This window comes from Glycine soja, chromosome 5, assembly GCF_004193775.1.
Source record: "Glycine soja cultivar W05 chromosome 5, ASM419377v2, whole genome shotgun sequence".
Lineage (NCBI taxonomy): Eukaryota > Viridiplantae > Streptophyta > Magnoliopsida > Fabales > Fabaceae > Glycine > Glycine soja.
The window spans coordinates 20,157,916-20,183,783 of record NC_041006.1 but is presented as its reverse complement, the minus strand read 5'-3'; the positions used below and the strand labels follow the sequence as shown (position 1 = coordinate 20,183,783).

At 36.9% G+C, this 25,868-nt stretch overlaps 1 protein-coding gene across 1 annotated transcript; it reads left to right on the top strand.

Annotated features, from left to right (window-relative positions):
- The first annotated feature begins 5,846 nt into the window (after positions 1-5,846).
- On the top strand, positions 5,847-9,972 carry LOC114412393 (probable inactive receptor kinase At5g67200). Its single transcript, XM_028376252.1, has 3 exons — positions 5,847-6,756; positions 7,201-7,914; positions 9,172-9,972. The coding sequence occupies exons 1-3, from the start codon at positions 6,087-6,089 to the stop codon at positions 9,720-9,722; spliced, it is 1,935 nt and encodes a 644-aa protein (XP_028232053.1). The 5' UTR covers positions 5,847-6,086; the 3' UTR covers positions 9,723-9,972.
- The last annotated feature ends 15,896 nt before the right edge of the window (positions 9,973-25,868 follow it).

Below are 25,868 nucleotides of genomic sequence, written 5' to 3'. Positions count from 1 at the left end.
AGTGTAATCGATTACACAAAGCTTTTGTGTGAAAGGATGTGACTCTTCACATTTGAATTTGAATTTCAACATTCAAAGGCACTGGTAATCGATTACCAAAACATTGTAATCGATTACAGCTTTTTGAAAATAATTGGAACGTTGTAAATTCAATTTGAAAACTTTTTCAAAACAATTTTGCTACTGGTAATCGATTACAACAATCTGGTAATCGATTACCAGAGAGTAAAAACTCTTTGGTAAAAGGTTTTGTCAAAAACTCATGTGCTATTCAAAGTTTTGAAAAACTTTTTAATACTTATCTTGATTGAGTCTTCTCTTCATTCTTGAATCTTGATCTTGATTCTTGAGATCTTGAACCTTGAATCTTGATTATTGTCTCTAGACTTTCTTCTTGAGTCTTGAATTCTTCTTGATTCTTATCTTGAACTCTTGAATTGTTCTTGATTGATCTTTGAGATTTTTGTCATCACCTTTGTCATCATCTTTTGTTATCATCATTGTTATCATCAAAACACCTTTGAATCACCTTTGATTCACCATGAAGCTTTGCTTCTACACCTCCAACCTACATAACTGCTGAATGGGAAGGTTGAGCCACTTGTAACTGTGTTGGCAGCTTGCTGAGTGTCTCTGTGAGTGATTCCAGCTGCTTAGCTAGCAGCTTGTTTTGTGCCAACAGTGCATCTTGTTAAGAAAGCTCTAACAGGCTTCTTTTGGTGGGAACATGAGTTCTATCATGCAAAATAGCATGATCACTAGCAGCCATATTCTCAATAAGTTCCATTGCTTCTTTAGGAGTCTTCAATTTAATCTTTCATCCAACAGAAGCGTCTAATAATTGCTTGGACTGCGATCTCAAACCATCAATGAAAATGTTCAGCTGAATGGGCTCGGAGAATCCATGAGTAGGTGTCTTCCGCAGCAAGCTATGGAATCTTTCAAGCGCTTCACTCAAGGACTCATCTGGAAATTGATGGAATGAGGAAATAGCTGCCTTGATTTCAGCTATCTTTGATTCAGGGAAGTATTTCTTCAGAAATTTCTCTACTACTTCTTCCCATGTCTTTAAGTTGTTTCCTTTGAAAGAATGCAGCCACCTCTTTGCTTCTCCAGCCAAAAAGACTGAAAACAAACTGAGCCTCACTACATCTTCTGGCACCCCTGCAATTTTCATTGTATTGCAGATTTTTATGTATGTTGCAAGGTGTGCATAAGGGTCTTCATTTGGCAAACCATGAAACAGATTTCCTTGAATCAGCTGGATCAAGGAATGAGGATATGTGATGTTATGAGCTTGAACTTTCAGCCATGCAATGCTTGTGAAAAATTGCGGCACGATAGAGCTACAATAGTCCTTAAGAGTAACCTTCTGTGGTTGATCTTCCACCATAATGTGTGCTTCAGACACACCAACTTCGGATTCCCTCAAGTCTGCTGGAAATGCTGAAGATGATTCAGATGAACGAGTTCCCTCAGAACTTGGTTGTGCTGTCCTTTCTTGTAAAGCTTTTCTCCTTTTTTTTGCGTTGTTTCTCCTGCAAGTAGCTTCAATCTCCAAATCTAGTGGAGCTAAATCCCCTACTGAAGAATTACCTCATATACAAGAAGTACTAAACAGAGCAGCAGTTAACTAAGTCAAGAGAAAAAAACTTGAATTCTAACTATCTATTTACTGAATCAATCAAAGAATAAAGAATAAATGTTTCCAAACTGAATTATACTATCTAAGTGGAAAGAAATTCCCCGGCAATGGCGCCAAAAACTTGTTCGGAGGTCGGCAAGTGTACCGATTCGCTCAAGTAGTATAAAACGTTAAGACCGACTATCGTTTCCTCAGGCAATATGTTTCACTCAGACATTGTACATTCATTGTGCAAACATTTGTATGGATTAAAAGCAAAGTAAATATCAAGTTGGATTCTGGACTAAAATTTATTTGAACATAAACTAAATATCTAAATTATGAAGGTGAAAACTATCAAGTAAAAAGCGTTGGGTTGTTCTACTGAATTTCTCTTGATGTTTAATATGTATTTTTCTCTATTTAACGTTATCCTAGTGTTCTTATGCTGAGAAACTACTCAAACCAAGATCCCTCTAGTGAATGAGCCTAACTCTCTTTAAACTTCGTCCTTGATCCCTCAACAAATTTAGTCTAAAAGAGTTACATTAAGCCTACAACATAATATGGACTAGATCACTGCACTCCATTCCTAAACATGCAGATTTCTAGCTTGCTCTACCAAGTTCTAAGGCTTTAAAGCATTTCCCAATGCTAAAAATCCTAACTATACATACAAATGGGTGATCAAGCCACAAACATGTAAAATAAGCATAGATAGAAGCAATGAACACGTAAAAATAACATTAAATAGATAGTGAAAGAATGTTACATCAAGGTTTTCAGTAGAACTCCCCAACAAAGAGGCTTAGCCTTCCATTACAAGCAATGCAATCTCACAATACAAGGAAGGAATAGTTTTGAGTGAAAGAAAATGGCAAAAGATGGTTGAGGATGTCTCCTACAAACCCTAAACTTCACTCCTTCTAACCTAAGCTCTCTCTTCTACTCTCTTTCTGTCTTCTGTTCTTCAAAATATGTGCTCCCTTAGAAAATTCGCCAACCTCAGAGTTATAAAGGCTCTTGGACCTTTCAACTTCCGAAGGTTTGCTTAGCGAGACTGGCTCGCTAAGCGAGAGTAAGTGAATTTTGGCTTAGCGAGACTGGGCGCGCTGAGCGCGAGAAGAGAAAACGTCCTCACTGGGCGGGTTGGTTGCGTGTTGGGCGAGCACATCTCTGACTTATCCTCTTCTAGGGTTTCCCAACCCGCTAAGCGAGCTGTATGCCTCGCTAAGCGGAAGCCACTCGCTGAGCGGATCTACCTCACTGAGTGAGTCATCAGCTACTTGACCTTCTGTTCTTTGGCCTGAAACTGAGTTGGATTCAACATCAATTCACAAAATTGGAGTTCTTACTCTATAAAATCACACTAAACAGAAAATGATGTGCTATTCCTACAAAAAGAACCATAAATTGGAGGTAAAGCACTAATTCCTTGCATATATTCAATATCAAACTAACTCATGAATAACAACTAACAACATGGTACTCAACACATCTTGAAATTAACATTAAATTCATATTAGATATGTATATGATTTTAAAATTGGACAGACAAAGGAGTGCTTAATTTCTTACCAAACTGTTGCTAGTCACTTTGTACTCACTCAGCAAGACTTTAAAAGTGACTGAGTTAGGAGCTTGGTGGTACAAGGAGTGCCATTTGGGATAATCTTTTGTTTAGAGTTGCTTTTGAAAATGGTGAGGAAGAAAACACTCTGTCCAAAATGGGTCATGGTTACTTGATGATTTCTATTGAATCCATAGAAATCTCTAAGTTCTGTCCATCCAGCCAATAGAGTTGGGCTCACCAGATCTTGGTTGTATGTAACAGAGTACATGTTGTCATTAGTGTCTAGTAGATGCCAAGTATGGTCTATTTCATCGTTCCATCTTACAATAAATGACCTACTAAATTCATCATAAGGCTACATTTAACAAACAAACTAATATAAGCAAATGTGTTATATCGTGTCATGTTTATTTGAGAATAGTTATCCTTTAAAAACATTGACGGATATTGTTGTAAAAAAAATTAGACCCTAACAATCACTAATCAATCTTTTTAACTCCCACCAAATCTTCATCATTCACCAAACAAAATAGGTTGTCACGGTAGCAAGTAGAAAAAAAATCAAAGACAAATTTACTATTACTAATCACCATTGGTAATGGTAGTGACAATGACAATGCTGATGGTGGTTACAACACTATTCAACCATCACCACCTACTACTAATCAGGTTCAACAATCAACACAGCCACAATCACAGACTAAAGAAAATTGAAAAGTTTCTCCTACAGTGTAGAAGGAGGAAGATACACACAATCCACAAAGCTTCGAGAGAAAAACATACTAGAAAGGGCTCAATGCCGAGTGAGATCGAGAACGAGAGTAAGACTAAGACCTAGATGACTGTGAGCGAGAGTGAGATCGAGAGTGATAGTGTCGACAATGGTTTCAGTACCGCGAGAGTGAGAGTGAGAACTAGAAAGGGTTCAAGGTAGTAAAGTTGCAGAAAGCGCGAGGGAGACGATTGAAGTGCCAGAAGCGCAAAAAATATAATAAATATGATAATACAACGTCGGTTTTCTTCAAAAATCGATATTAACAAAGTCACGTTAACATCAGTTTTTGAAAAACCGATGTTAACCAACTCACTTTAACATTGATTTTTCAAAAAATTAATGTTAATGAAGTTATATTATTTATGATTATGTCACCGCATTTTCGTTAGAAAACCGATATTATTCTAACGATGTTAAAAATAAATTTTCTAATAATGAGAAAAGGCCAAACAAGAGCGACACCTCCTGCTAGTTTGCAAACCAAAAATATAAGACGACAACATTTAGGATGACATCTCCTGGATACTTTGTGACAAAATAATCCCTAATAAATAACTAGTTTTAAAACTACATGACTTTAATAAATACTATTAAGAAATAACCCAAAAGCTTCAAAACCCACTTTTAATAAACAATAGAGAAAATAAAAGCCCTTCTCTCTCAAGACAATGAGCTTTATAATTATATGTAACAATCAAATTGACTAGTCATCCCATGAAATAACACAAGATTTTTCATGTTGCTTTAATCTCACTTCACGGTTCATAAGAAGAAAAAACGTGTGATAAAAAGAATAGACATGCTATAAAATAAATCACAGTTTGTCAAATTAAAAATGTTTACAAAAACGACTTCTCAATGTCATTTTTTTCTTTCTAAAATCATGACATTAGAAAGTCAATTTAAGGGAGACCGACTTTCGAATTTTCATAAAACACATAAAAAGCTAATTTATGAATTAACTTAAATTTGTTATTTAGACACAAATTTGTGAACGTTATTTTTTCTATTTTATAATTATATTTATTCATTTCCAACTCACGTTCTTTTACAAAATATAATGACATAATCTAGTGTCTGATTATTTTAATTAAAAATGTTTTTATTCTAAAATGTACTGTAGTATTAAAAGTAAATAAAAACATTGATAGATTTCATTTAAATTCATGAAGAAGTACAAATGTCAATAATATATAAGTTACATTGCACTCAATGGTATTAATGTACACGTAAAAATAAATGAAGGAGGCACTAATAATGTTGCTATAAACAATAGAAGAACATATTAGTATTATACACATTTAAAGTAATTATAATATTAAAATTAATAATTTTAATTTAAAAAATAGATAATTTATAAAAAAATATAAAAAATAATACCAAATAATGTAAGGCAATCAAGAATATAAAATAAATCAAAATTTCAAAAATAGAAATTACTGCATATCAAAACGAGAAATATAGTATACAATAGGTTGAAGCATTTAATAAACTCTGCTGATACTTAAAGTAACAGGATTAAGATCAAACCGAGATCAGATTGGAAATCGTTATTCTACAATTCTCTTACTTTGAGTAGAAGTAAAAGTTAAAAGAAAGAAAAAAAAAAGTGGAACTGTGGAAGTGGAGATGAAATTAAGACCACACAAATCATCATTCACAACTTCATATTAAACACAGAAACAAAGTCTGAACCGATCTATATCATTTGATTAAGTAAATGTGGGTAAATTATTATAAATTTATTAACACTCTTCTATTCTCATAAATTAAAAAAAAAAAAAACACAGAAACAAAGCATAAAAAAAAAACCCTCTTGGCATTGATAGCATAACATTTGGTAATAATTTCGAGCATTCCCCACATTCACGTGAGTCCGACTTAAAAAGTCCAGCTGCTCCGCACTACTGTTAGCTTTCACCACTTGAGCACCGCTGACTTGGCTACTTGGTTTCTCTACTGTCACTTTTCACAACATTTCCCTCTACACTCCTCTTTCATCTTCCGCTTTCTAAACATGTCTCAGTTTTCCACCTCCAACCGCTGAAAAAAACAAAAGAAAAGAAGCGAAACACACACACACACACACAGTATCCACACCGTATATTCCCAAAATGCATCATCATCCCAAAACGACAACAACAGCAACAAAACTCCGCCCTCTGTTCCTATGCTTCTTCTTGACCCTCGCCTCTTCCGCGCCCCCAATGCTCCCCTCCGACGCGGTTTCGTTGTTGTCGTTTAAGCGTCTAGCGGACCAAGACAACAAGCTCCTCTACTCCCTCAACGAGCGGTACGACTACTGCGAGTGGCAGGGCGTGAAGTGCGCGCAGGGCAGAGTGGTCAGCTTCGTGGCCCAGTCCATGGGCCTGCGAGGCCCATTCCCGCCGCACACTCTCACAAGTCTGGACCAGCTCCGAGTCCTCAGCCTCCGCAACAACTCCCTCTTCGGGCCCATCCCCGATCTAAGCCCACTCGTCAACCTCAAGTCCCTCTTCCTCGACCACAACAGCTTCTCCGGCTCCTTCCCTCCCTCCCTCCTCCTCCTCCACCGCCTCCTCACTCTCTCCCTCTCCCACAACCGCTTCTCCGGTCCCCTCCCCGGAAACGTCACCCTCCTCCACCGCCTCATCGCGCTCCGTCTCAACTCCAACAACTTCTCCGGCACGCTTCCTTCCTTCAACCAGACCACCTTGAAACTCCTCGACCTGTCCTACAACAATCTCACCGGCCCGGTGCCCGTCACCCCGACTCTCGCCAAATTAAATGCACAATCGTTTTCAGGTATGGGAGATTTCGTGGGTTCGAATTCTCTTCTGCAAACAATTAACAACCGATATTTGCTGTTTGTTTTGGAAGTGGAATCTCGGTATCATGCGAATCCGGGTTATACAAGCTGGTTAAGTCACTCCAAACGCATTATGTTTGGTTTACCCGCGAGGAACTCCAAACTCAGGTGGATGGAAAAATGAATTTGACGTCATCTTTGATTTCTTCGCAAAAATACGTTTGAGGCTAAAATTTAGTCTAAAAAATCAGTTTAAAATAAGCAACTACTGTGATATTTTAGCAAACTCAAGTTTAGTCTAAACTTAAGTTTACAAACTGTCTATTGTAGAATGCGTTTGGAGTGGCCAGACCCGATTGTATAACTCGGATTTACATGATACCGAGATTTCACTTATTCTCTCTTTTGGGTGTCTTATTGTTTTTGTTTTTTCGCTTCAGGTAACCCCGGTCTCTGCGGGGAGATTGTTCACAAAGAGTGCGACCCTCGTTCACATTTCTTCGGCCCCGCCACGTCATCTTCTACCACCCCCTTGAGCCAGAGTGAACAGTCTCAAGGTATTTTGGTTGTTCCTTCTTCTTCCACCAAAACAAAGCATCATATAAAAACAGGACTTGTTGTTGGGTTTGTCGTTGCGGTTGTTCTTGTAACTGCTTTCACTCTCACAGTGGTTTCTTTGGTGAGAAAGAAACAAAATGGTAAAGCTTTTAGAGCGAAAGGTGTGGTTTTGGAGAGTCCTGAGGTGGAAGGGGGTGGTGTGGTGGTTGCGGTGGAAGGTGAGAGAGAGGTGAAGATGAGGAAGATGGAGGAGGCGCACAGGAGCGGGAAGCTGGTGTTCTGCTGCGGGGAGGTGCAGAGTTACACGCTGGAGATGCTGATGAGGGCTTCTGCGGAGTTTCTGGGGAGGGGGAACGTGGGGACCACCTACAAGGCGGTGATGGATTCGCGGCTGATTGTGACGGTGAAGAGGTTGGACGGAGAGAAAAGCGCGGCAGCGGGGAGTGACGGGGAAGTGTTTGAGAGGCATATGGAGGTTGTGGGGAGGCTGAGACACCCCAATTTGGTGCCTTTGAGGGCTTATTTTCAGGCCAAGGGAGAGAGGCTTGTTATTTATGATTATCAGCCCAATGGCAGCCTCTTCAACCTCGTTCACGGTAATTCACCTTTTCACTCTTGCATTTCTTAACTAAAATTAAGAATTCAATAGGGTTTAAGTCTCTTTTGTGTCAACAAATATTCATCTAGTCGATAAGGATTAAACTCGTATTCGGGAGGATGAGTTTGAATTTCGCCGCGAATTTGTTATGTTGGTACCAAATTAACTTAAGCTTTCTGATCCAGAAAAAAAAAAGTCCCTAATTTGTATTTTTTTTATAAATTTCTCTTTAAGAAAAAAAAGTAAAATGAATTAAAAAATTCCTAGACTAGAAATTTTCTTGTTTATATGTATAATATTTGATTTTAATTTATGAAAAAAGTTCAATTTTTTTTTACTCTTGTTATTTTTTGCCAGCCACATTCTTTCTGCACTGTAATTAAGGTTTTAAATTGTGGCTATCATTAGGTAGTGAATTTTTATATTATGGGAAATTATTGATAAATATGACTGATGCAATGCATCCACAATTACAATTTTGATACAGTCACAAAGAACCCAAAAGCATTGACGTTCAGTCAAAATCGCGATCATGTGTCATTTTTTGAAACCTTAATTCTCATGTCAAATTGGGTTTTTGGCCCTTTTGGGTTTGGAGTAGTTGAAGGTTCGAACACGACTGAGGATAAATGTTGTGGGGCATGGTACTTCGATTAGAGCGTTATTTGATGGATGGTGTGTTGTTAGTGTGTGATATGTGGAATGGTATTATGTGTCAGATTGGTCAGTGCATTGTGTGTTGCCTATTTTTTGATTGTTTGTTCCTTTGTGTTTTTCCTTACCTGCACTGGCTTTCCGGGTTGGGTGGTATCCAATGTCGACAAGCACGGGGTTGGCTTGATTTTGGTCCTCTGTTTGGACTATTTTGGTTGGATTGTGTGATATGTTTGGACCATTTTTCATGCCAGGTTGACTAACGTGCTTCATTTGGTTGACCCTTAGTTGAGGCAAATGCAGTTTTTATTTCAAAATTTTCAATTTTTATAGTAATTCTATGTCAAAAGACCTGAACTTCTTGGTGTGTGGGGGGACCAATCAGTTCCATAGCATGTTTGGATACCATTAAAAATCATGGTGATTACCTCAAAATCAGCATCATCTGATAAAAAAGAATCATTGTCACCATGATTTTTCCAAAATAATGTGTTTCACATCTACCATGAAATCAAAATTAATTTTGACTCACCTCACGGCCACCTCAAACATGCTATCAGTTATTGCCCAATTGATGTTTGATGATGATTATTATGCCCAGGTTCAAGATCAGCGAGGGCAAAACCATTGCATTGGACATCATGCTTGAAAATAGCAGAAGATGTAGCACAAGGACTTGCTTACATCCATCAAGTTTCATCCTTAATCCATGGCAACCTAAAATCCTCTAATGTCCTTCTTGGGGTGGACTTTGAAGCTTGTATCACGGACTATTGCTTGGCCTTGTTTGCAGATTCTTCGTTCTCCGAAGACCCTGATTCAGCGGCTTACAAAGCACCGGAGGCTCGCAGCTCTAGCCACAAGTGCACTGCTAAGTCTGATGTGTATGCTTTTGGGGTTCTTCTGATAGAGCTTTTGACGGGCAAACACCCTTCCCAACACCCTTTTCTTGCGCCAGCGGATTTGCAAGATTGGGTTAGAGCGATGAGGGACGATGACGGCAGCGAAGACAACCGGCTGGAGATGCTCACGGAGGTTGCCAGTATTTGCAGTGCAACCTCGCCAGAGCAGAGGCCGGTGATGTGGCAAGTGCTTAAGATGATACAAGGAATTAAGGACAGTGCTACAATGGAGGATACTGCACTTACTTGACTCACATAGTTTGTGAACTATGTATGCTGAGAAATAATCACAGCAAGTACTATTAAGTCCTCAATCATCTTGTTAAAAAGGAGAGCAAATTGCTTGAGCAGGAACTTGGAGGGTGAATACTGAATAGGTTAACACGAATATTATACAGTAGAACATTATTACCTGCTTTGGCTGGTTAGTGCGGTTTATTATTAGTTCAATAGACACAGTAAAAATCGAATATATATGAATATATTTGAGCTTATTCAATTTTTCTCTATTTCTCTGACAAGCAAGGGATGTATTTGCGATAAAAAGTAAAAAAGGGTGAATGGGGTGAAAACTTTGGCAGGTATAGATGTACACAAGCACAAGGCAATGAAGTGCATGTTTGAATTTTCGAAAAAACTTAAAATTACTTATACTTTAAAAATAACAATATTTTTCTTCATTTTCGTATTAAAAATTGATAAGATACATTGAAATTAGGCCTTAAAGTCAAGCATAGTAGTTAGTACCTTCCTTTTTGGTCAATCTCAGTTCTAAAAAACTAGGTGCTTGGGATTTGTTAGGTGTAACCAACACAATTTCTTGTGTATCCAATATTTTAAGTGAAGTAGTGAAATTATCATTCACTTAAAACTTTAAAACCTCTCCCTCTCCATCTTTGGACGTTTTCCTTCACTGTTTGTCACCGTTTGTGCCATTGTTCATGCCCTTCCGCCAATTAATGTTAGCATCTTCGCCTTCGTTGTAAGTTCTTCTTTTCCTGTCTATGGGATTGCGCAACCATTATAAGGATTGGAAATCCGTATAATTGAATTTATTTAATAAAATAATAATTTTGTTGTTATAATATTTATTTAATAAATAAATATTGTTGTGTATTTTTAATATGTATTTATTTAACTAATTATATTTTTTTAAAGTTGGTTTTTAATAATTAATTAATTCAATAAATAATTATTTTCAAATTTTGTTTAAGCAATTTAATTATATTGAATATTTGAAATAGTTATTTACAAAATATTTAAATATTATTAATTCCAAATTTTTATAAGTATATATTGTAGAAATTAGTTTAACAAGAAAATTTAAAGTTGTAAACGACAATTTTTTTTATTGATATAGTCATATGAATATTATTACACTAATAGTAATAAATATTTATATAAATAGTATTTGGAAGTATAAAATTAAAATTTCTTCATCTGTTTATAAAAAATACTCATTTATTGGAAATAAAAAAATTGTACTTAGATTTTTATCATATATTTAAGTTTACTAGATTTAGCGATGTGAAGTCTATAAATATTTAAGAAGAATTTGTATATTGATTTATGAATATAAAAAAATGTTAAAAAATTTAATTAAAAATTCTTAAATATATATTTATGAATAATTAAATAGTAATTTATTCAATATTTTAAATTAAATTTATTTATTAGTCATTTTATTTGTTAGTTTATGAAAGTCAACTATTATTTAAACGATGACATTAATTGTTATTACTGGTTAAATGTGCAGATTATGGTTAGAACCAGGGGATTGCATCAAACTTTAGGCATGGTTATAGGAAGAACCTTTGGGATAGAAGTTAGTGGTGATGTGGATGAAGTACCTCAGCGGCGAAGGCTGACAACATTTGCATGTAGACAACAGGCAACTGCACCTAATGCTGCGGATGGTGAGCATCTGGATCAAGCAGCTGGTGGGGTTCATGAGCAACCTCAGGAGCTAGTTATTGATGATGTACGTGCTGATGCCCAAGATTTTCTAGGCAGACCCCATGATACATCAGTTTTGACTGATTATGTTTATCATGTGACAACCACAGTTTGGAATGGAGAGGTATTTATTTTTTTAAATATGCAATATTTTTGTAACTATTGTTAATTTAAGTTGAAATTATTAATTTTTTTTTCAGGAATGTCTTGAGTTAAAGTTGTCCTCTCGTGGAAGGAAGATAGAGAAATTTGGAAGGTCTGCTTCAAAGATTGAAGGCATAGTGGCTATCAGAGGATTAAGTTCTCTAATTGCATGTTCCATGGACACGGTAACAGGGGACTTATATTTGCTTTTGACGAGAGGTGGCATAAGGAAACTAGTAGTTTCCATCTTCCGATAGGAGATGTCACTATCACCCTCGATGATGTGGCATCGTTGCTACATCTGCCCATTACAGGCGCCTTCCATACCTTTGATGCTCTTCATGTAGACCAAGTCATAGACTTGTTAGTGGAGTTGTTTGAAGTCAATTCACAAGAAGCAAGAGATGAGACATTTCAATGCCATGGGGCATATGTTCGGTTATCTTGGATGTGAGATATTTATCGTAGGAAATATGACACAAGAGAGTGGACTGTAGCAGCTCGAGCATATCTTTTGCATCTAGTAGGTTGCACATGTAAATCATGTAGGTTTTGATGATGTCAAAAAGAATTTGCTTGATAATGAGTGTCATCATCAAAAAGGGGGAGAATGTGAATGTATGTATACATGATTTTGATTATGCCAAAGAAGAATCAAACAAGGTTGCTTCAAAGGATAAGCAATGCTTCAAGATTAATACAAGATTGCTTCAACAAACAAAGCCTTGTTTCAAGATTCACTAAAGATCAAGTCTTGCCTCAAAACAAAGTGTTTCCAAGACATGCAAGGCTCTGGTAATCGATTACCAGGCAATGTAATCGATTACTAGAAGACAAGTTTGAAAAATAGTTGTTTAAAAGGGTTTTGAATTTGAAATTTGAACTTGTAATCAATTACTAGATGTGTGTAATCGATTACCAGCAACGAAACTCTTGAAATTCAAATTCAAAAGTCATGACCCTTCAAAATATAACTGTGTAATCGATTACCAGAAACCTGTAATCGATTACTAGTGAAGAAATTTAGAAAAATCTTTTTGAAAAGACTCATCTCTTCAAACCATTTTGAAAAGGCACAAAGGGCCTATATATATGTGTGTGTCTGACTTCAAAAAGCAAGAGAGAGATTTTCCAAGAGAACTTCATTGCCAAATGCTCTCTCAAAAACTCTTGGGCAAACACTTGCAAATCTATTAAGAGTTCATGGAACTTCAATTGTAATATCCTTCTCTTAAAGAGAGAATTCTTCTTCTTCTTCTTCTAAATCAAAGAGATTGATTAAGGGACCGAGAGTCTCTTAAGTTGTAAGGATTCCTGAACACAAGGGATGGGTTGTCCCTGTGTGGTTCAGACTTTGTAAAAGGATTTTACAAAGAGAATGAAAAATCTCAAGCGGGTTGCTTGAGGACTGGATGTAGGCACGGGAAGTGGCCGAACTGTGACACCCTTTAAAAGTATTAATTAAAAGTATTTTTTTTACATTTTTAAAATACAAGCCTTTCAAAGGGATAAAATGCTCACATTCACTTTCTTCTACATCATATTCAAACTTGTCCAAATAAATAATAAAGTCATCTCAGTTCAAACAAAATCGTCTAAGACTTTATACAATTAATATAAAACCCTATACCCCAATGCCACATCCTATCAGAACATTGTGTCTCGACGTCCAGCACAAGGTTCCTTAAAGCAATTCACCTAGTCATCTGCTCCCCCGAACACAAAGTTCAAGATCATTACATGATCCAAACACAAACAACACACGGGGAGTGAGTTATCACATTCCTAACTAATAGAGAAAAGACAACTAGATATACATATCATATATAACCAAATAAAACTTACATGTAATTCCACCACTTTGTCATTCAAAGTTCACTTTTCATCCATCAATCACATTTTTCAATCATCAATCACATTACACAAGAATCACACGCTCTGATCAAAACATACTAACACATCGATTTCATAATAAACAATTAGCAAGCGCATGAGACAGTTATGCTAAGACTCAAGCCTATATGCAATGTGGTATCATGTCAGTGAAAAACCACCCTGGGGCGCTTAGGAGTACATAACAAGACACACCACACAATGGATTTGTCAGGTCACTCTCACTAAGTAAGATCATAGGGAGACCAGTCAGGGTCACGATGTTTTGCGAGAATGCTCCAACCATATGAGATCAACATAGGCTTAAAGGAGCACTCAAACTCGGTGACTCCCAAGGCCTACACTCCGAAGAGTTCGTCAGGGCCTCTCCCTCCTGATTCAGGTCCAACCCCTAAAATCATTTTAGCACACAGACACTGCTCGTGAATTATACAATACCCACGACCTCACACTCGTGTTTTAAACACGTACAACATATTGCGCTACAATTTAACACTGGTTCCTAAATAGGAAACCTACGCTTTCTCTTTAACACTGGTTCCTAAACAGGAAACCTACACTTTCTCTTTAACACTACGCATTTACACTTTTCTCAAGATAACACTGGTCGGGTTGCTGTATAATTCATAGCTCACAATATAATTATTGTCACATCAAGTGTCAAACACACACACACTTATTCACAATCAAATATCATGCCCACAATTTAACATCTCATAATATCACATCAACCATATCATTTTTACATGTATCTCACAAATTCACACATTTAACTTTGTACTACTCAATCTTCACAATAATATTATAATACCATTATAATAACTTATTACACCTTATAACTCATATACACATCACACAATAATAATATTTGCATGATACAAAACATATATACGTATATGTATATAGTAAATTAAACTACATTGTTTTTAATCAAAGAATTTCTATAACAAATAATTTAGTATTACATCAAAAGAAATTGCCACTAGGCATCAACCTTACAATTTTCTTTAATTTATTATTCTAGTATTATAATAATTATATACACAAAACATGTTGATCATCGTCGTAGAAAAATTAGAACAAGATAATAATTTGTATAAAATAAGTCATTTAAAAATATTATTTAAAATATAATTTACGTTAATAAAAAGAGCTTAATTTTTCTAAGGGGTTCACACTCAACACAAAAACACATCAATTTCATAGCAATTTCTCATTGGGACATTAACTGATTCATCAAACAAATATAATTCACTGTAATAATTATAAGGATAAAATGAAAATTTCAAAAACACACCAAAACTCATTCCAATTGATATATCTAAGGATCCCTACACATGTTCTCACTAATTCCCAATTGTGAATAACTCATCACTTACCTCTAAGCGGGCTCACGTGTCTTCAGACAACAATAGCAGCATCTCTAACAATTTCCTGAGATTCCTCCAGTTTTTCCTCTAACTGCTCCGATAGAGTTCCCAAACGTCAGAGAGACAGAGAAGGGATTGAAGCCTCCACTTGTACTGTCTTGGTGCGATTCCTTTTTCTCCCTTCACGAATATTCTTTCGCAAATCCCAACGGTGAAGGCGTGCGCAGTTAAATTTTGAACACCATATCAAAATTTCACGACAATCCAACGGTTAACAAAACCGGGATCATAGTTTTACCGAGACAGCTTTGGGTTTCTACGGGAAAGGAAAAGGCTACAATGCAAAGGGTATTTATCTTAGCTCAGACATGATACCAAAATTTCCAACGGTTAGAATTCTTGGAATTGGGTTGCAAACATGTTTTTTAAATTTCGCGACGATCCAACGGTGAATGAGTCTGAGATCGTCATTTTTATGAGACAGGTTTGGTGGCCTGCGGGAAAAAGAGAGGGTTTTGAGAGAAGAAGAGAGAAAAACGAAAGTGAGGGGAAAATGAGGCATCGTCCATCTGAAAACTGACCTAACATCGCTATTTATACCTAGGATACACATAACTTATTATTACTCTATTTATTTGTTTTTAATATTTTATAAAAAAGAACTCTATTTTATTCTATCAAATGAATAAATCAAATGTCTTTTTTTTTCTCTTCAAATCATTATTTCTCATTATTTATTTATTTATAAAAACCTGATCATTTTTCTAAAACTTTATTTATTTAAAAAATAAAAATTCTTTTTAAATTGACTTACGAAAATGGAATGTTACACGAACCAGTATAAATTGAGTTTGCATTTCTCTATTCCCTTATCTCATTTATATTATTGCAATCAATTTTGTCTTTCATGTTTAAAGAACATTATTAAATTGATTGCTACTTCTACTTTTGCATTCTGAGCCTATCATTTAGAAGAGGGTTAAAAGTTTGTTAGTGAGAAATTAATTTACCCCTTCTTAAGATAACTGAGGCCATTTGTCTAACAGCACACTCTTTGCTAACAAGAGTGCCACACACGTGCATATGGTATTCTTGGATGCATTTTGTGACCTCAGCCAAATTGGAAACTACTCATGGGGAGTTACTATACTAGTCCATATGTATGAGAATTTGAATTATGCGTCAAAGAGAACCGCCCGGCGAACTTGCAGGATATATCTCACTTTTACAATTATTTATAATTTATTTTAAATTTTATTTTTAGTTTTGTAGTTTATATTGAGTATTTTTTTTTAATTTGATTTGTTTTTTAAATATCTGTAGTGTTGGACCTACGAGCATTTCCTTACTTTTGCTTCCTATATTGCTGATGAGGATTATCATGAGAGGAAACCACGTGTATGCCATTGGAAGTCTGGGAAGGCATTACCAGTGTCGACATATCGTTAACGGTTGGATAAATTGGCGTTTGATAGTTGTGTGCTAGATTTCTTATGGTTGAGTTGATCTCATTATTTTCTGGATATATCGGATGGTGTCCATCTATTGTCAGACACCGATCAAAGAGCCGTGCCGTCTCGGACACATGCGCAAGGTGATCGACGACTCAGGGCCCTTATTTTGAGGGGCTTTACAACTTTTAAAAAATCTGGAAAAAAATTATTAACTTTATTTTGGTGAACTTTTTAATATACAAGAGTTTTGTGTTTATTTTTTGTTGGTTGAATTTATAAATTCATGAAATTTTTTGTCAATGAATTATTTATGAAATACGTTTCCGTTGTTTAGGGGTCCCTTTTTTAGTTTTTGCTTCGGGCCCCGAAGATGTTCGAGACGACACTGCTAAAGAGGGTTGTGACAATTTGGTTATGTGCAGACCATTCCTCCACACCTTGTTGCTCCATCTTTATCTATAGAGGATATTGATGATAGATAGATTTAGTTTTCTAAATACCTTGCACCGGTGGGTCAGATTTGTATTGCTCCTGGACAGTGTGTATTGGACTACATGGAGTGGTTCTACATCATATCTCATGATGGAAGCTTGCTTGTGGGGCTTCTATGGAGGCTGGATCTTTGAGCTTCAATGAGGTCCTTTAATGGTGATTTTCCACCATGGAGATGCAGCGGAAGACAAAGGAGAAGAGGTGAGAAGAGGCGCCATCCACTAGGGAATAAGCCATGGAAGAAGGAGCTTCACCACCAAGATGAGCCTTGGATAAGAAGCTTGGAGAGGATGCTTCAATGGAGGAAAAGAAAGAGGGAGAGAAAGAGAGAGGGGGGAGCACGAAATTGAAGGAAAAAAAGGGAGAGAAGTTGAACTTTGAGTTGTGTCTCACAAGACTCTCATTCATCAAAGTTACAACAAGTGTTACACATGCTTCTATTTATAGACTAGGTAGCTTCTTTGAGAAGATTTCTTGAGAAAACTTCCTTGAGAAGCTTCTTTGAGAAAACTTCCTTGAGAAGCTAGAGCTTAGCTACACACACCCCTCTCATAACTAAGCTCACCTCCTTGAGAAGCTTCCTTAAGAAGATTCCTAAAGAAGCTAGAGCTGAGCTACACACACCTCTCTAATAGCTAAGCTCACCTCCTTGAGATGAGAAGCTAGAGCTTAGCTACACACCCCTATAATAGCTAAGGTCACCCCCATGAAAAAATACATGAAAATACAAAAAAAAAATCCCTACTAAAAATACTACTCAAAATGCCTCGAAATACAAGGCTAAAACCCTATACTACTAGAATGACCAAAATACAAGTCCCAGATGAAGGAAAAATCTATTCTAATATTTACAAAGATAAGCGGGCTCCTACTTAGCCCATGGGCTCGAAATCTACCCTAAGGCTCATGAGAACCCTAGGGCCTTCCCTTGGATCTTTGACACAATTTACTTGGAGTCTTCTATCCAATGACCTTGCGGGGTAGGATTGCATCATTCCCTCCACCTTGGAAAGGATTTGACCTCAAATCCCGAGGTTCTTCATACTTCGGGCTCCTTCCCTCGACACCTGTAAAAAGAAAAAAAACATATGTATTAGTAGTGTTTGGTATGTTGAAGTAAGGTAAGGTCTGAAAACCCATTTCCTGGGCATCTTCCCATGAAGGAACATGGTTCGTCACCAACTCAATGAGTGGTGCTACAAGTATAGAAAAATATGGGACAAACCTTTTGTAAAATTTTGTTAAGTCATGGAAGCCCCAAATTTTTCTTATACTTGGTGGAGTGGGCCACTCAGGAATGACCTTTATTCTCTTAGGGTTCATGGGAACCTCTTGATCACTATTTGAAAAATTAAGAAAAGTAACGCAATAAAACATACCTTTTTCTGTATTTTCATATTGATTATTCCTACCAAAAAGTATGACAAACCTAAGGTGTCCCATATGAGTACCTAAGTTTGTATTGAAACTAAAAATAAGAACAAACCTACCTAATGGGTCCCTATGTACACACACCATGAAGATGTTAGGTGTACGAATGATTTTACAAAAGAGGGTTGCACCACTCAAAACATTCATCATACCACCTATTTTAGGGACTTGGTGCCTAATAATACCTATTTTGGGCTCCAACAAAGCACAAGAATTTAAGTTTTTGCGAACCAAACCCTCATCCAACAACTTCTTTACTTGAGGAATAAACTCAAGCCCAAGAGGTGTGGCAATGCTAGCAAGTGTCTTTTTACAAAAGAGAAAATGTGGAGGTTGTCTAAGAGGGAAAGTTTCTTTAATGTTTGTCTTTATTGTAAAATGAGTTTCCTTCTTAGCTAAACTCTTGGAGGAGACACTTACCTCCTTACACTTCTCTTTAACCACTAATGGTTGTCCTTCTTCTTGGGGGTAGATTTCTTCACTAGATTCTTCCCCTTTTGCTTCTTCACTTTCACTAGAGGAAGGTGAAGTAGTAGCCTCATCTTGGCTACTATAAATGTCTTGGCCCCTCATAATCATGGTTTTTGTTGTGGGGCATTGAGAAGTAATGTGTCCTCTTCCAAGACATTTAAAGCACTTTATAGAGCTAGTTTTCTCTTGCATACTAGCCTTAGGGGCTTGCTTTTCTATTGTCTCCCCCTTATCATCTTTGGGCTTAGAAGGTGTCACCCCTAAGATGCCTCGACCTTGGTCTTTCTTTGGATAACAGTGAGAGCCATAAGATTTTGATGTAGACTTCTTTTTAAGTTGTTGCTCTACCCTTATTTCCCAAACTAAGTTAGCCTCTACATTGTCCTTCCCATGGAAGTATGGGAGGTTAATGTTAGCCTCTTGAGGCATTCTTTCCTTTTCTCTTCTATGAGAGTGAGGTCTAAGATGTGACCTATGCCTTCCTTCGTAATAGTCACGAAGTTCTTCACTTAGGCTCTTGCAAGAGTTATGACTACTATAGGAGTCATGTTTTTCTCTTTTCATTTCTTTCATTATTTTTCTTCTTTCTTCCTCTCTTATTTTCTTTCTTTCATCTTGACTTATTTCTTCCACTCTTTTTTTTCCTTTTTCTTTTCTCTCTTGTTTTTCTTTCCATAACTTGAGGGAACTCAACTCATCTAAGATTCTAGATAAAGGGTCTTTATGACTAGTACCCTCGCCATTAACACTAGATGAATGATGACTCATGTTGGTTCCTAAGTTGTGGTTCTTTCTTGTTGGAGGTTTGAAAACAAAAGGTAAAAGAAACTATGGTTGAAACTAGCCAAAATAAACACTAAAAGAGGTGTGAAAGATAAGGGAAAAAACTAATTGGTAAAAGGAAAGCTATCTAGGCGGTTTGACAATGGAAGGTAAAGGAAATAAGCTATGAAAGTAAGCAAAAAATGTAAGCTAGGCGAATCCTAAGAGTTTTTGGATGACCACATTCAAGGTTCCCAACAAAACACTCACTATCCTAAGGAAAAATTATCTAAAATTATTACACACAAATGGAAGTTTGGTAACCTATTGGAGGCTCCCAACACACTTCCAATGAAAGGCCTTTTTGTTGCAAAACTTGAAAGCAATGAAGGTAAGTAAATTGCAAATTACAAAATTACAAAACGGTCCTCAATTTTGGTGGTTGTTCTCTCTTTGGTGATTCACTCAATTTGGAGTGTTTCTTTGTCCAATAGCTCTTAAGGTGGTTGACCCCTTTCTTCTTAACTCAAATTCTTCAAGGGATGGCACCAATCCTCCTTCCAATTCCCTATATGGCAACCCACAAACAAGGAAACAAAGAGACAAACAATAATCAAAGACAAAAAAAAATGAAATGAAAGCTAAACCAATGGAGTTTTAGCAAGACAATTTTTCAAGGATTACTCAACAATTAAAGCAATGAAAAGGACATAGAAGAAAGCTAGGACTCAAAGAGAAACTTAGAATGGCTCTAGAGTAGAGTAAAAAAAACTATAAAAAAAAGACTCAACAAACCTCTAGCTTTGGCACTTGTTTTCACAGTAGTTTTCAATTGAAATTTCACTTTTGAGCCAAAAGAACAAGCACACTTCCCTTTCACTTTTTTTCCTGGATACTGATTTTTCTGCCAACTTGTGTGATTTTTAGTATTTTTTCCTTTTATCCAAATCACTTGGTTCTTTTTGTATAACTTTTTTCTAGATGTCTAAAAACTTCAGTAAAACGTTCAGCTCAAAATTCGAAGTAACCAATTCTCAGTAATTTTTACAAGTTTGTATGTCCAAGCTGCCAGCACCAGCGAATTTTTTTTAAGCATGGTATATTGATTGCCTTGGGCTTACTTTCAACCTTCCTATGTATGTTGAACTCACTAGGATTGTTTACCAAAGTTTTAGGAGTTCAATATTCACTTAGGATCAACATTTCAGCCAGAAATTCAATCACCAAAACTCAAATTCACAATAGACACAATCATAAGGAAACCTAAAAGTTCAAGAAAAGGTTCACAATCAAAGACTCTCTAAGAATTTTGCATGAACATGTTAAGGACTAATTAACATGAAAGATTTGACTCAAATCAAATAATAGGAAAAAATAATTTCATACACTCATGAACAAATGAGTTAGACAAAGAAACAAGAAAATAAAATTCAGCACAACATAAGAAATCTTATGTGACAAGTTTCATGACTAGACATGACTTCTATGACAAAACTACAATAGGTGAACAAGTCAGTCTAGATTTTTGAGGTTTTCTTCTACTTTAATATTTTTGTAAGAATTTTATGGTTTAGGTTTCAGCCACAAAAAATAACAAGACAAAACTCAAAGGAACCTAAACTCAACACAATTCATGGTTCAAGAACAAGAACAAGAAATTTGAACCATAGAAAATCAAATCTAGCTTCTATAGCAAGTTTAATCAGTGGAAACTCTAAAGAATCATGTTAAAAACATTTAGCACAATACATGTGAGGAGATACATGGAGAAAAATGAAGAAACAACAATAGAAGAGAAGGTAAAGCAGAAAATATATGGAGGTTTAAGGAACACCTACTTGAAGCTCTTGTGCTCTGATTACCACTTGAGGAAGCTTGCTTGTGGGGCTTCTATGGAGACTCGATCTTTGAGCTTCAATGAGTTCCTTTAATGGTGATTTTCCACTATGGAGATGCAGCGGAAGACAAAGGAGAAGAGGTGAGAGGAGGCGCCATCCACTAGGGAATAAGCCATGGAAGAAGGAGCTTCACCACCAAGATGAGCCTTGGATAAGAAGCTTGGAGAGGATGCTTCAATGGAGGAAAAGAAAGAGGGAGAGAAAGAGAGAGGGGGGAGCACGAAATTGAAGGGAAAAAAAGGAGAGAAGTTGAACTTTGAGTTGTGTCTCACAAGACTCTCATTCATCAAAGTTACAACAAGTGTTACACATGCTTCTATTTATAGACTAGGTAGCTTCCTTGAGAAGATTTCTTGAGAAAACTTCGTTGAGAAGCTAGAGCTTAGCTACACACACCCCTCTCATAACTAAGCTCACCTCCTTGAGAAGCTTCCTTAAGAAGATTCCTTAAGAAGATTCCTAAAAAAGCTAGAGCTTAGCTGCACATACCTTTCTAATAGCTAAGCTCACCTCCTTGAGATGAGAAGCTAGAGCTTAGCTACACCCCCTATAATAGCTAAGCTCACCCCATGAAAAAATACATGAAAATACAAAAAAAAAATCCTTATACAAAGACTACTCAAAATGTCTCGAAATACAAGGCTAAAACCCTATACTACTAGAATGGCCAAAATACAAGGCCTAAACGAAGGAAAAACCTATTCTAATATTTACAAAGATAAGGAGACTCATACTGATGAGAATCCTGAAACTGGCCAAATACAAGCTAAAGACCCAAGTGGAGAAGGACGAAGGCCCAAGTGGAGAAGGATAAAGCCCCCGAGTGGAGAAGGATGAAGGCTCAAGTGGAGAAGGATGAAGGCCTAGAGGCAGAGACACTATCAAGACTATTAATTGTTGCTGAAGGCCCAAACTAATTTAAATGCCCAAGTTAAATATGTTTTTAGTTATAATTTTTATTTATTGTAATTTTGGCCCAAACTGTTTAGAAGACCCATGTCTATTTTATCTTTTTGTTCAGATACACTATAAGTATTGGTTTTTGTTTTCAATAAAAAAAACTTTTGGCATTTGATAAAATTTGGTGAGAGCTTCTCTCTGGGTTCCTTGTTGAACCAATCTTAGACTTATCAAGGTAATCCTTGTGGCGTCTACCCTGACTTATCTTCCTTCACCGGAAGTGGCATCTACCCTGATTTATCTTCCTTCATCGGAAGTGGCGTCTACCCTAACTTATCTTCCTTCACAGGTTACAGAGATTTGGATGACGCCACTTCCGATGAAGGAAGATAAGTCAGTGTAGACGCCACTTCCGGTGAAGGAAGATAAGTCAGGGTAGACGCCACAAGGATTACCTTGATAAGTCTAAGATTGGTTCGACAAGGAACCCAGAGAGAAGCTCTCACCAAATTTTATCAAATGCCAAAAGTTTTTTTTTTATTGAAAACAAAAACCAATACTTATAGTGTATCTGAACAAAAAGATAAAATAGACATGGGCCTTCTAAACAGTTTGAGCCAAAATTACAATAAATAAAAATTATAACTAAAAACATATTTAACTTGGGCCTTTAAATTAATTTGGGCCTTCAGCAGCAATTAATAGTCTTGATAATGTCTCTGCCTCTAGGCCTTCATCCTTCTCCACTCAGGGGCTTTATCCTTCTCCACTTGGGCCTTCGTCCTTCTCCACTTGGGCCTTTAGCCTGTATTTGGCCAGTTTCAGGATTCTCATCACATACTTAGCCCATGGGCTCGAAATCTATCCTAAGGCTCATGAGAATCCTAGGGCCTTCCCTTGGATCTCTGGCACAATCTACTTGGAGTCTTCTATCCAATGCCCTTGCGGGGTAGGATTGCATTGTAACACCCTGATATATATATATATATATATATATATATATATATATATATATATATATATATATATATATATATATATATATATATATATATTATTAGTAATTATGTTTGATGTTTGATTATTTGTTGCGTTATTTTCATCCGTAATTATTTTTAAGGAGGTTAATTTAGTTAATAGAGGGGTGTGGATAGATAAGAATCTAGCTTCTCAAAGAAGTCTCTTGAGAAAGCTTCTCAAAGAAGCCACGAGGAAGCTTCTGGAAGAAGCCTCTTAATGAAGCTTTTGGAGGAAGCCTCTTAATGAAGCTTCTAGAGAAAGCTACATGAAGCTGCCTCAGTAAAAACGCTGCCCAGCCTTCGTTAACCGTTAGATCTTCTCGAAATTTGGTCTGCAACTTCACAAGACACTTGTCCATGATCTGACTGTTGGGATATTTGAGAAAATGTCTGGAGTGTGCTAGAAGCTTCCGTTCCCGAGAGCATCTCTTATTTAAGCATTTTAGCCTTTGTTTTCGTGTAGCTTAGGAAAAACGTCATTTCTTCTTCTTTCTTTCTTCCAAAGCCATTTCTAAAGTTCCAAGAAATTTCTCCATCACCCACAGCCACCATTAGCCACCACAAACCATCATTGTTCTCCATTGAAAACCCACACCGAGAGGAACCCTTCAACCGAAGCGGAATCTTTCAACTTGGCTTGCGGTTTCAGTAGAGAACGAAAACCCTAATCTAACCCTTCGTTTTCTTTCGAGGTAACCATGGTTCTATGCTTGTTTCTTGTTAGTTTCATCTTGTCTTTGAATCTTTTCTGCCTTTGGAACCGCCATTGCATGTCTTATGCTTCCTTTGAAAAACCTTAGAGAAAGAGACTTTGTAAATGTTATCCTTTCATGAAATGCATGTTATTTTTGTAACCTACACTGAACCCCGGTCACATTGGCGTGGTCGGAATTTTCAAATGGCGTTCCTTTGTAAAACCCGAAATGCTCTCAGCTCTTTCATGTAGTGATGAGGGTGTTTGGCCCAGAGCACTGTTACTAGCTTTGTTTTCTGAAATCCATAATAAGTCTCCTTTGTTTTGGCACAGTAGAGGCTTGTGTGGAATCGACGAGCAAGGACAAAAAGGAATCTTCAAGTGACGCGACGAGGAATCCGCGGGGTAGCACACGATAGGTAAGGGGAGTTTATTATAAAATTTACCGTTTTAACACCATAGTTAGGGTCAGGGAACCTAGCTATGAGGATATCTGCCTGTCCCTGTTGCATGCTGATTTTTCTTCAAAGAAAATTATGTTTTAACTAATGGGATGCGATAAATATATATATGTATTGTGATGAATGATATTGTTTTGGTTGTTTGAAATGTGTTGTTTGAAGACCGTGTGTGTGGAAATGATATTGTTGTGTTTGTTTGAATTGTTGTTGATGTTGCTATTGAGAATTTTAATTGATATGTGATGATAATGATAATTATGTTGATATTGATTTGAGATGACGTTGTTAATAAAGACCATGTCTACATGAATTGTTATTATTGATGAATATGTGAATATGAAATGAGGTTGTTGTTGTTGTTGATAACGTCATTGAGATGAGATGATATTTATGTTGTGAATGACATGGAAATACGATTTGTTGATTGATGTTGGAAATGCATTGGCATGTGCATGTTGTGTATGTTCGTGGGGGGCATTGTGCACTGACCTTTCAGGGTCTTTGGCACTAGCTTTTGGCCACGTTCATACGTTGGATGTTGTGTATGATCGTGGGGGGCACTGTGCACTGACCTTCCAGGGTCTTTGGCACTAGCTTTTGGCCACGATCATACATCGTATGAAGTGTATGTCATGGGGGGTAGAGTGCACTGACCTTGTCGGATGGCCCAGACGTGGGTAACTAGCGTGGTTAGAGAATCTAAGCATTTCTGAGGGGATGCTTAGGCGCTTTAATTGGTCCATGGTCTTTGGCACTTACTTTTGGCCGTGATCATAGCTCATACGACACAGGAAATAGAGTAACTGTGGCCAAGTGTACTTTGTACTAGGGGGCTTGTCACCTGGTAGGGAACACCTTTAGGCTCCCAGGCTGATCACCTATGGGAGGGGGGCTGTTACGTGCACAACCGGGTGGTCTCGACAAACTCAGCACAGTTCCCTAAGTGAGAGTGTCGTGTGGACACGCTTAGGCTATTTCCTGAGGTTTGGTTGTTGTTGGTACGTACCACATTGCATCTGAGTGTTGAGTCAGGTGCATGCATCATTCTGTGCAGTCTTGATTGAGTCCATGGATGGATGATGAATATTTGTTGGATATGAGTGTTGAATAATGATTGTTGTGTATGCTCATCATGTTTGCCTATGTTCCTTGCTAATTTTGGTTATTTGGAATTGGTATTGGTTCTTTTATAATAAACTCACCCTTGCAATTTTGTATCGTGTGGTTGACACCTGTGATGATCACGAACCTTGTTCGTGGGAGCAGAATGACAGTGGCAGGGTGTAGGGAGTAAGATTCTGGTGAGGAGCCGCCGAGCCGACGTGATGACGTTGGCGTTATTTTGGGAGTGAGTTGTGTTTTGTAATCAACTCCTCCGTAGTTGGTTTTTAAGTTTTATTTTGTTGAGTTAAAGATGTAAAACTGGAATTTTAATTATATATATGAACATA

Coding starts and splice junctions, on each gene's coding strand:
- LOC114412393 (XM_028376252.1), top strand. CDS start 6,087: ATGCATCATCATCCCAAAACGACAACAACAGCAACAAAACTCCGCCCT. Junction 6,757..7,200: donor AAATGCACAATCGTTTTCAG/GTATGGGAGATT, acceptor TTTTCGCTTCAG/GTAACCCCGGTCTCTGCGGG. Junction 7,915..9,171: donor CCTCTTCAACCTCGTTCACG/GTAATTCACCTT, acceptor TATTATGCCCAG/GTTCAAGATCAGCGAGGGCA.